Below are 12,166 nucleotides of genomic sequence, written 5' to 3'. Positions count from 1 at the left end.
CATGCGGATTCCTGTAGAGCGATCATTACACTGTGTTTTACCGCTGAAATTGCATTTGTACAGTGTTTTGATTTTAATGATAAAACCGGTAAATTATTGCAAATCCACTTTAATAAAATTGTGTGTTGAAGATGAGAATACGCTGCGTTGATAATAATAATACCAGTATCGGTTTTAACTTTATCTCCAAAATTACCTTGGTATCAATAGAAGGCAATACGCAATGTTTGAGTATGCGGTGCAAAGCAATTGCTACGCTATCACAATGCCCGACTAGTTCATCAAATCTATGAACCTCAAAATTTGGGTTAGTTTACCACTTTCGAATTACGTTTTAAAAATATTTCGGACACAACCGTAGGGTTGGGTTAGCGGTAATACTGCGGTACCAAAAATTCCAGGAATGCGAACTAATTTTTGGATCGGGTACTGAATCAATATAAATACCGGTACTGCGATGCAAAACTTCTGATGTGAAATACTAGCTTTATTCTGTATTATGATTTAATATGGGAGAACCCAGACAAGTTAAAAACATCAAATGATTCGATAGACTGAATTATTCCTGAAATATACTTTATTGAAAATATACACCAAATACACCACTGGTCAATTTATCCGATAATGCACAATTTTCACACTTTTACTAGTCTTGGGAAAGACTGATCCAGGGGAAAAAGATATTCGATTCCCTTCGAGAGTCGACTGCATGTTCGCTCGGTTTGAAATTATCAAAATAATCAATAATGTTCCTCGAACCTTTTCATCTTCATTGCCTCCTAGGCACAGCGCCAACATGACAATTTTTTCAGTAGAACCCTCAATAAATCGAATTTTCAAGAAGACCGACTGAAATGCAAACAAACATCGATAAAGTTCAATTCGGTCAATTATAGCAGTCCACTTATAGTTCTTCTCGGTTTCTTCAACTCTAACATTATTTGCCAAAACTCATTCAACTGCTATTAATGTGATTTGGTCGGTACATGAAACGGTCATTTTCCCGTCTGTGTATAATTTTAATTTAGGTGAGTTAAATTGTGCGTATAAATCTGCATTGATCACGTGAAGTATAACTTTAGGGAGTGATTTCTAAAACAAGCGAGAATGCAATGGTCCAAACATTGAGGGGTGGAACGAATTTATCAAACGTGTGACCATAAAGTTTTCTACTTTAACTCAATAGCACTAATTGAATTGATGAGATTCACTAAATAAAAACTCGCTTTAATAGAAGATTCCACATACTTTACATACTCCTGACTAAGAAATTTTGATGCTTTAAGACTCTCAATAGTTTAATAACCTTTTATAGTTTAACATACATGTCTATGGCTTGTTTCGTGTAAGTTAATAGTGTTGAACACAAATCCAACAAGGTGGTATGAATTAATAAGATATAATTTTGTTCGGCGATTTTAAATCCCTCTCCCCGTCTTTACATCAACAATATTGTTCCAACCGGCCGGTGAGCGATGATGATGGGCTTTTTGCAGATGAGGGAAGCCGGCCTTCTGCTTTTCCGTGCGCAGAGCCAGCGAACCGTGCTCGAAGATACTTTTTTCCGCTTATTTGCATTTGATGTTTCAATAACTCGTCCATAATTGAATTAAAAGAAAACAAAAGAGGCGAATAAAACAAAGATGGAATGATGATGCACGATAGACGGTGTTTGTTCAGGCTGGATTAGTAAAGTGGAAAAATCTGCAAACTGGAGGAAAAATAAAACTTGAGCATTCGAACCAAAATGTTTAATATGTGTGAAGTAGAGTGGTACTTTGCGTTACACTGGCTTTGGCTGGACGCTTTTTTGCCGATAATTCATCTACAGCACTCATTCCGATTCATGCTTCTATGCTATTCATGATGATAGAAACTGTGGTTGCTACTAAAATGGCATTGAATAAATATTGAGATGCTTTGCGCACTGATTCATTAAATAGCGATTGATAGATTCTAGAAAGCGAAACAAATATTTTTATAATACACGTTGTAAAACTAGAGTTGATCCGGGTTTAAATGTCTGGTTTGTTAAATCTGGGCCATTATGATGATATTGTCGTGATATCAGTTATCAATAGTCTAACAATAGAACGTTAGGTTAAAACAGGCATGCTAGAAGTTTTGATTTGAATCATCATATGGAGTCAAAGCAGTGGGGAACCCGCTACTTACATGTTTGAATGTCGATTAGTATACACCATGCTTCATAAGATAAGAGCAAATGTAGTTCTGTCCAACCCAGTTTACGAAGTGTAAACAATAGTAACTGCATTTGTAGGGGAATGTGTTCGGTTGTCGGCACACTTTTGTTTTTAGCTACCAACATTACTCCAATTGCACAATATATGGGAACAAGCATACCAATGGAAAGCTAGAGGCCTTAGCTAATAACTTATTGAAGAATTTAATTTCATTTGTCAACTTAGAAAAAGTTATTAACAATTTAGTAAAATGACCATTTTGAAAAATGTTGTCGATTGACGGCACCCTAAAAAAATTACTAAAAATGGAAAAATATGAATGATGATCATCACGATTCAAAGGGAAAAGGAAATTTATTCAGTTCAACAACCATCAAAGGCATAATGAACATCATTCTTCATCAGAACCACAATATGTGTATGTGAAAAACTAGTGCGAATATTACGCACTGCTAATGCACTGGAGGATCGCATTCACTGCCATTGAGTTAGTTTCAGGCATTCCAGTTTTTTTTACCAAAGCTTCAGACAGATCAGATAGAAGTCAGTCAAAGGGGGAGGGGGGGCTACAGGGTAACCCCGAGTTCCCCCCCCCCCATCAAATTATCTGGTCGTGACATTCTGGTATATACGGTGCTACCTAGCGGTGAAAACACGATCAGGTGGGCTTTATTCATGTAAATGTAAAACGCTAAACCGGAAGTTGCCTTCCTGGTTTTCGGAATGGTGCCAAAGATCGATCTCTGGTATCGTAAAGTCCGTTCCAAAATACCCATATTGAGTAGGTTATTGAGAGCATTTGCCACAAAAAATGGGGTGTCGACAACTGACCATGTTTGGGTGCCGACAACTGACCATGTTTGGGTGCCGACAACCGATTTTAGTAACCTTTTTGAAAACTGATCAAAATAAAACTTGTGGCGAACATTTTGGCGCCATTCAAACGTTGAATCACAAAATAGAATAAATTCACATCGTAAATATTCAATGCGCATACTTTTTCGATCGATTTACTTCTTTCTGTAACACTAAGCAAATCATCAAAAAAAACTTTTAAGTAGAGTTTCACTTGTTCAAAAAATATATTGGTTGTAGAACAGAATATTCGAGTCTGTTTGCTTCAGCAATCGGCACAAAAAGATATAATATATATCTCAATCTAATATATAACACAAATAATATTTATCAAAATGTCCATATCTGGTTTCTGTCAAAAGCTACATAGGGGCGTCGACAACCGACCAGTGCCGGCAACCGACGACATTCCCCTACTGATTCTATTTGATTTGCATGCGTTGTTGAAAATGTAAACCAAACTATACCACAATATTCTAGCGTGTTAAAAATTTTGTATCCAGTTTGAAATGCTTCAAACATAAGGATAGAATTTAATACTGCAGTTATTATTGATTTCTAAAAAAATCATTTTTTCTTCCGTAATGCTACCTGGAGCGGTTGGAGCAAACGAAGCATTGTGTGGAGATGAAATTGAGAGCAAGGTAGTCATCGTTCTTTCTGCCGCGTTATCTGCCACTGAACGATAAGATGACCGTGCCTAGACATTTTTTGATACTTTTGTTGCTTTGTACGAGAATTAATAATTTTTACTCGAATAGGACATGCCCAGAAAGTTGATTTTATAGCTTCCGCGACAATCTGCGCATTTGAAACTTTTGTGGTTCCTTCACATGACAAGCGTCCTTCAATTGCGAATTATTACCATAAATCATACATTTCGAATCCGAATGGCTTTTTATGGTACCGTGCTCAATGGCTTAGCATCGACGGGCAGATTTTGAATTCTGCTCTCATGTTGCTTATAATATTACCACTTTATCAATAAGTGGATCATAGCGGTATGTTTAGTAAATATTTCAATAAAATATTAAAATCGGACAAATACTTTTAAGAAAAGCAGCAGTTTTATCATCAATGTAATCAATGGCGTTAATAGTTTTTCGCCAATGTTTTTTTCAGGTCTTCAAAATTAAAATTCAAAAGTCAAAACACGTTGTTTCAAAATAAAAAAAATAAAATTTAAAATCTATTCAGTAGTTATTTTGCAATTTATTCCCCAAGAATAGTTCAATTGCGGGCCTCGAGGGTAGAACAGGGATACCACATTGAAAGCTGTGTTTCGAGCAAAAAAATCTTTTCACTATCTGTTATGACTAAAACAGAAAAAAATTCACAGATGTGTGTTAAATTCCCAAAAAAATCTGTAAAAAATCGCAATATTTCTAAAATCTGTGAAATTTTGATCAAAATGCCAAAAAATCTGTTATCTTTGAGAAAGAATCTGTGATCAAAAGTTTTGAAAAAAAATCTGTGACACCGCAGTAAAATCTGTGAATATAATGTAACCTCCTTAAGTTGTTTGGCCAACGGTCCGCTTGGAAAAAATAATAATAAAATCGCTTGGCTGCGTTATTCTTGAAATATGAATTTTAAAAGACAATTCAAATACTCTGTTGCATCTTCCACGTGTTTCACTAGAATAATTAAGGGAGTCCTCTACTAACGAGGCCTGAAAATGAACTGTTTTTGGAGAATACATTACAAAGTAACTATTGAATAGATCTCTAATTAGGAAGTTATGTTTTGACTTTTGAATTTTAATTTTGATGACCTGAAAAAAATATTAATGTTGAAACTGCTGCCGAGTAAGAATTTTCATGAAAGTAGTAGTCTGATTTATTTTCTTTAAAATTTTCAGTAAACATACCGCTATATTTTATTTCGCCAGATTTTTAAAATTTTGCGATTTGTGAAACTTATGCATCGATTTGCATTTTTTTTTAAATTTTGCCTCATTTTGGCCATATTAGAGGCTATAAAAATTGAACAAAAGGAGTTTGTAAATCGTGTGCGGGAAAAAATGGTGTATGATAACTGAATAATTAAAAATAAAAAATTAAAAATTAAAAATATTTTTTTTCCTGTCATCAAAATTAAAATGTTCAAAGTTAAATTCTTCCAACCAAAAAAAGTTAGATCATATAGCTTCAAAATAAAAAATACAATTAAATTTATACAAATCTTTTCTGTAGATATGTATAAATTTATTCCCAAATTCAGACCTCAAGAGTAGAGGACGCCTTTAAGGTATACAATGGTAGTGAGAAACCAAACTTTTGCTCCATCGTTGTACACGAACCTAACTCTACTTTTTTAACCTTTGATTAGACTTTTTTCTAGCTATCACTAATTTAAAAAGTTTTGCTACAAACCAACAACATCATAGACAAATAAGTGCACTCATCCTTTTCTATTCAAGTAAAATTCTAATGTAAAACGTAATAGCAAACCCTTTTTGCCTGGTTCACCTTTGTCCTCGAACGCTATTATAGGGGTTTATGTACCTACCTTCACCGTTCATAATCTCAAACCATCCCGGGGGCAAAAAGAAATTCCCTCCATACTGGGACAGCCACGAGATTCGGAGTAGTACCATACCCAAACCGTCTGCTGAATGTTGCTGATTTTGCATGCGAGCATAGTTTCGCCGATTTCATTCCAGCAGAACGGTGACAGTGTCTTCCCTACATTGAACCGAGCTGAAGAGATAAGTTTGCTTGCTGTGGTTGTATACATGGTCCTACCTATACATAACTTGATAAATTTGAGTTTGCTTATTTCTTTTCCTGTATTATATTGGCTTGTGCAGATGGCGAAGCAATATGTCATGATCGATGGTATGTTTTATTTGACCGTTTTTTTCGTACCGGATGAGAAGTACACACGTGGTAATCTGCGTAATGGTTGACAAGGAAAATATGTTAACAATGAAGATTCGACTCCGGACTTGTTAACAAAGCAAATCAAGAGATGGAAACGAATTTAAGTGATGTAACAGATTGTTGACACTGTTAGCAGAAGAAATACCAATTAAAAAATGTGGGTATCAGAAGAAGAATTCCACGAAGATCCGTCAGAAAATCTTTAAAATCGTGACCGACAATCTTAGATTCCGATGAAACTTTTCACGTTTCACCGGCATGGAAGACTAAATATTTTCCAAAATCAATAAAATTATTTTGACTCAAGAGCAATTTTTAAAAGGGCGTAAAAGTTTCTACATGTAGCAATTCCAAAAAAAAGGTTGCCCTATTTATTACAACAAAACTGTCTGAGAACGAGTTACAGGGAATTAATACTTCTGCACAAAAAAACATTCACTGAAAAAAATGTCATTTTTTTTTCCAAAAACTAAATTTTATGTTAAAAATTTAAATGTTTTTGTCGATGAAATGCCATAATATGGACTATTCTCAAGTACATTTCACTTAATTTGAATTTCAAAATTCAATTATTCTGCCCAATTTTCACGTAAATTTTATGGATCATTTCAATTGTCGGACCCTGTATGTGCGTTGAAGTACAAGCTGTAACGTTGTCAACTACTGTAGGGCAGATGCAGGTAAATTTTTTGATAACCCTAACAATCAGTAAGGCATTCATTGCGGATATAATGTCTAGAAAGTACTTAATTATGTTTCAATTTGCTACAAAAATGAGCCACAAAAGCTGCCTAGTTTCGCATATGCCTTTTTGTGACAAGGTACCATTTTGGGGACAGATGCGTGAATTTCAAACATCTTGAGTGTAGGGACAACATAAGAAGGTACCGTGTTGTTTTTTAGTTCGCCGTACAACAACTTTCCCCGCTTCACCACAAAAACTCTGACGAAAGAAGAGAAATCCTGCATGCGATTCAAGGGTTCTTCGGATCGACCTAATAGCGGATGGAATCGGAAAGGAAATTGCTGGAACAAAATTGTGAGGATCGTACGCTTGAGGAAACCGTACCTACATACATGTATAAGAACGGAAGAAACGTTTTCACCGTTCACTTTACTTACAGGGGCTAAGTTTGAAAATCGTCTGTCACTTGTGTAGTACAGTAGAAAGCGATGGGAAAAGGGAATGGAAGGAAGTTTGGTATGTGGTGGTTTTGGCTGCCAGTACCAGTTCTTCTTTTCGGTGTACAGCTGTCTTTTGATTGCCTACAAAGACGACGATGACTGTGGTACAACATTATTATATTTACATTCTAAAAAAACAGGCTGCCGATACCGGCCGGGTGCAAAACGTGAACTTTATTGAGGGCATGAATAATCTTCATAAGGATAGCAGCCGCCACTGCGGTACAACTGCTCTACTGTGTGCTTCGAGGTGATAATGCTCGTTGAATGTTTTGGGCCTGAAAGATGTCTCCTGTTGGCACGTGGATCGCGGTAGTGAAGTTATTGTGCAGTCGCTATTTGATGGGTGTTGTGTTGAGCTTGATAAGGACAAGTTCGATGAATGGATATGATTGTGAACTTAGCTATAGTATAGCATTGACGATACGTCACTCAATATGTTTATATTCATGGAATTTTCGATTGAAATGGCGTGAATTTATATTTATATTTTACAAAACTTAATTGGTTTAAATCCGTTTCCAATGTTTTTGTTGTTGTTGATGTCTGTTCTATTTAGAATTAGTTTTTTTTTTCTTCTGGAGGCACTCTTTCTTGTAAAGTTTTACATTTATAGGAACTTCTGTGATGAAAATATTGATTTTCCTGTCACTACTGCAGATACCTTGCGAAATCATCAATGTATCTACGAAGACAAATTTGTATATTCTCGTTACGTTGAACAAGATATACAAGGTGATTACGGGCTTTTAAAAACTTTTAAGTCCATTTTTTGTAAACTATGTTTTTTTTTCAATATTCCGTGCACGATAACCAAAAAACTATAAGAGCTCTGTGTACAAGTAAACACTGGTTTTTTGCATATATTTATTGTGACAGAATAAAAATGTTTTATTAAAAAGTCTCATTTTACAATTTACGTTACATTTTTTTCATTTTACGCACTTGCTGTAAAAAGGTCGAAAAATCGAATACTTGATTAGAGAGTAACTAAAATATTTAAAATTTCAACTTTCATTCACCATAACAGTCTATACTGTGCAGAAAAGCCTTCCGAATAAGGGCGCATGTCAATTTTTTGTCTCAGGTAAAAATTACAGACTGAATTTTGCACAGAGTTTGAGTTGTCCGCGGTGAATGAATCCGCTATTTTTATTTATTTTGACATTCAAAAAACTTTTTATTTGAGTGAATATATGTTCAAAAATACGCAAAAGATAATTTGTTTCTGTTGTTGTTTGCATGTTAAAAAAAATCATAAAAATCACCTTTTTATGAACCACTGGTGAGCAGCTCCTTAACCACATATCACCCGGGGGTGGTAAGATTCTTTTGTGCTATTCTAATGATTATTCTTCCTAGTTTCCTGTCATATGTTCCACATTTACATTTGTTTTGTTTTGTGTGATCCAAAAGTAATATCACAGATAACAGACGTTTAGACTCGTTTTGAAACATACACAATACTGAAATTTCGAATAAATCAAACTATGAAACATAATTTTCGCACTGATATGATCGACATTTGATTGCCTATATTGATGTTTGTTTCCATTAAGCCTGCACCAATTTTGAAGTATGCAGATGAGAGTATTACTCCAGGCTTGATACGACTATAGGTATTGATAATTGGGGGGGGGGGGGGGATTGTAGGTAAAGGTTTTAGCAAGAAAAAAATCGCTTTTCTGCGATTTTTTAGAACTTTGTGCAAAGCAGATTGACCAAACCTTTTGCGTGTTGTAATGTATCATTTCAATAACATTCTGTAATTTGTTCATGCAAAAATATCCACAAGCGACTCGGTGATGAAGCTTTTTGTAGAACGTCTCTGAAAAAACACGATTTGCGGTGTTACCTGCCATTCAAAAACTACTTAACCGATTTATTTCAAATTTTGCGTACACATTCTATGTTAAAAATACCCAACCCCCACGTTGAGTTTTTATAAACAATTTTCGAATAAGTGTGCTTTTTACTCATTTGAAATAAAAATTGCTATCTTTCACGAAAAATTCCGTCATTTTATGACGAATCGAAAAAATTTCTCAAAAACTCAACGTAGGGGTTAGGTATTTTTAACATAGATGTGTATGCAAAATTTGAAATAAATCGGTTAAGTAGTTTTTGAATGGCAGGTAACACCGCAAATCGTGTTTTTTTCAGAGCCGTTCTACAAAAAGCTTCATCATAGAGTCGCTTGTGTTATTGAAATGATACATTATAACACGCAAAAGTTTTGGTCAATTCGCTTTACCCAAAGCTCTAAAAAAAATTCGCAGAAAAGTGATTTTTTACTAGCTGAAACTCTTACCTCCCTTAATAGTATAATTTCATGCGAGCCTAGATGGCTTTCTTGTTGGATGGGCTTGATCGTGTGTTTTATACTCACGAACTGATCGGAGAAATACAATGGTAACCTATTAAAGCGTGTTACGATCAAAAATTGATCAAACATAACTGTGTGTAAATCGGACCCCTCCTCCTAATAAAAAGTTAGGGGATTAAGTGTTTCTGCAAGAAAAAAACACTTTCTTGGCTAATTTTTTTAGAACTTTTTGTGAAGCGAATTGACCAACTCTTTTGTGTATTATAATGCAACATTTCAATACTATTCTGTATTTTTTTCATGCAAATATATCGTCAAGTGATTCGGTGATGAAGCATGCATACATATTCTATGTAAAAATATGGCGGAATTTTTTGCGAAAGATTGAAATTTTTATTTCAAATGAGTAAAAAGTACCCTTAATTGAAAAATTATCTCAAAAATTCAACGTAGGGGTTAGGAATTTTTACATAGAATGGGTATGCAAAGTTTGAAATAAATCGGTTAAGTAGCTTTTGAATGGCAGTTAACACCGCAAATTGTGTTTTTCTAGAGATGTTCTACAAAAGCTTCAACACCGAGTCACTTGTCGACAAAAATCGTGACCAACCTCCTGAAATAGTGAACATCGCTCAATTCTAAGCTCTTTTAGTAGATTTAGTTAATACATGTATCCCCAAATTATGACCCATGCTCATGAAAAAACTAAACATATATTCAGTACGCATCCATAGTAATTCTATCAAACATTTGAGTATAACGCTATGTTTTTTTGGCGTGAACTTGTTTTGTAAAAACACAAATAGTTAATAGTTTCGTGAGTAAGACGTTTCTTGTTAAGGATTTTGTGACTTTGGTGACGATTTTCGTAAACGGTTTATTAAATCGTGTTTTTTTGTGAATTTATGAGCAATTTTTTTTCTACGTAATCATATCTTACGTAATCCTTTCAAATATATCGGATTAACATATTTTATTGGCATATTCAGACATTTTTTAGAGTCAGCTTACACGGAGAAAATATTTCTAGAATGTTAACATGCACAATATAGCTTCAACTTACCAATACACTCGGCTTCCCGGTGCGATCATCTACCCAAGCTAGCACCAAATCCGAACCACTCATCCGTTCGCTTTTGTGCGAAAATCCTAGCCCAACGAATCCACGCGTGTTGACCGTTACCGTGAATATAATGTCCTTGTGGTCCACCTTCCACTCCAAAAGATACAATCCGTTGCCATCCATTATCTCTGAACGGGACCACTTGTGGTGAACTGGCTCGAGCTTGCCACAAACCACGGTAATATGGACCAGTAGCACGGCAATTAAACCGTAATTGCTTAATTTGCTCATATCTATGATTCCTTCGTCCCGCTTCACTGTGATTCGATCGGTCGAATTGAAAAATCACTTTTACACATAAAGCACTAGACAAATTTGTACTCTGGGGTAACTTTTCCCGCGCACAGATCGTAAGGCAATCTACGCCGGCTTCTGCGTCGGGACTTTCTCACAAGACTTTTTGGAATAATTATAATCAAGCTCTATTTTCTTTGATTATGGCATTATCTCACTTATTCACTCACGCTAATTCAATTATTTTCTCGAGGAATTGACTTTATCTTGACTTACTACAACGCCGAAGCTAGGGTAGACACTGCACATTTAAAAGAAGGCGGTAATATTATTTTTCGTATTTCACTCTTCAAACCACATAAATTCTCACGCTCCGTAGAAGGAATCCTGCATCACCCTCTTGGTTTGGTAATAAATATCACTTCCTGTCACCGAATTCAAGATATTTAAATGAATTCGATTCTATTCCTTACTTGAGTTGATGACACTGCTGCCGTTCGCTTTACTGGACCCACGAAAACTGCATCGTGAAGAGTCACAGGACCGGCGTGGTTCGCGATCAGCAAACAGGACAGAAGAAAGATAACGATCGCGAATTTGCCCAAAAGCCGGTTTTTGCCTCTCGGATATATATATCGATTACCGGTCGCGAAAAAAGCACCGGGGAAAGAATAAAACAACGCATACGACCCAAAAGGGAAATAAAGTAAGAAACAAGCAATCCTCCGTTGCGATGTTCTGAACCCGATCTGCGCGCAACAGTTTCAACGCAGGCTAAACCAACCCATGGCATGACGGTTTGGGTCCAAATTACGCACACATATACAGTCTTGCCATATCATGCAGGCCGGTACGTTATTATTACCAGCTGTGTGCGAAAGAGACAAGGGGAAAACATAACTTTTTTCCTTTATCGTGTTATTCCCTTGCAACTGGAGGACGGCCACGGTCTCATCTTCACCGCTCGCTCGTACAGCACATCGCCACCGGTGTGCATCGGTAGCTGAGAGCCCTCGAGCCATGCTTTTACCTACACACGGTGATCCAATTCGTTTGAAGGGGTGGTCAAATGTGAGTTTGTTTTATCCGTGAATCAATGGTGAATCTGATCTGTAGCGCAAAGCGATGAGATGACAAAAAATCATGGTCGGAAGATGAAGTAACGGAACTCAAGATTATGAATAACCAATTTTATCAATTTCTACAACTGTTAACTATGCGTCTGAGACTATCATTGTATGCAATTTCAAATTTTGTGCGAGTATTCTGAGAATCAATATGATCCGAGGTACTGACAATTTTGCCGACGACACCGGAGCTCTGTCGCTCGTCCGCTTCATTTTAGATTACTTTT

The 12,166-nt window shown here is 35.9% G+C and overlaps 1 protein-coding gene across 1 annotated transcript in view; it reads right to left on the bottom strand.

Moving 5' to 3' along the window:
* The window catches only part of LOC131693014 (MOXD1 homolog 1), a 102,492-nt gene extending 90,947 nt beyond the window's left edge, over nt 1-11,545 (bottom strand). The window contains exon 1 of the mRNA XM_058980461.1: nt 10,519-11,545. Within this exon, the coding sequence (XP_058836444.1) occupies nt 10,519-10,809 (291 nt within the window). The 5' untranslated portion in view covers nt 10,810-11,545. The remainder of the gene's footprint in view (nt 1-10,518) is intronic.
* Between the last annotated feature and the right edge of the window lie 621 nt (nt 11,546-12,166).

This window comes from Topomyia yanbarensis, chromosome 3 (genome assembly GCF_030247195.1).
Source record: "Topomyia yanbarensis strain Yona2022 chromosome 3, ASM3024719v1, whole genome shotgun sequence".
Classification (NCBI taxonomy): Eukaryota; Metazoa; Arthropoda; class Insecta; order Diptera; family Culicidae; genus Topomyia; species Topomyia yanbarensis.
Note: the sequence above shows the minus strand (reverse complement) of the source record. Positions and strands in the feature narration are given on the sequence as shown.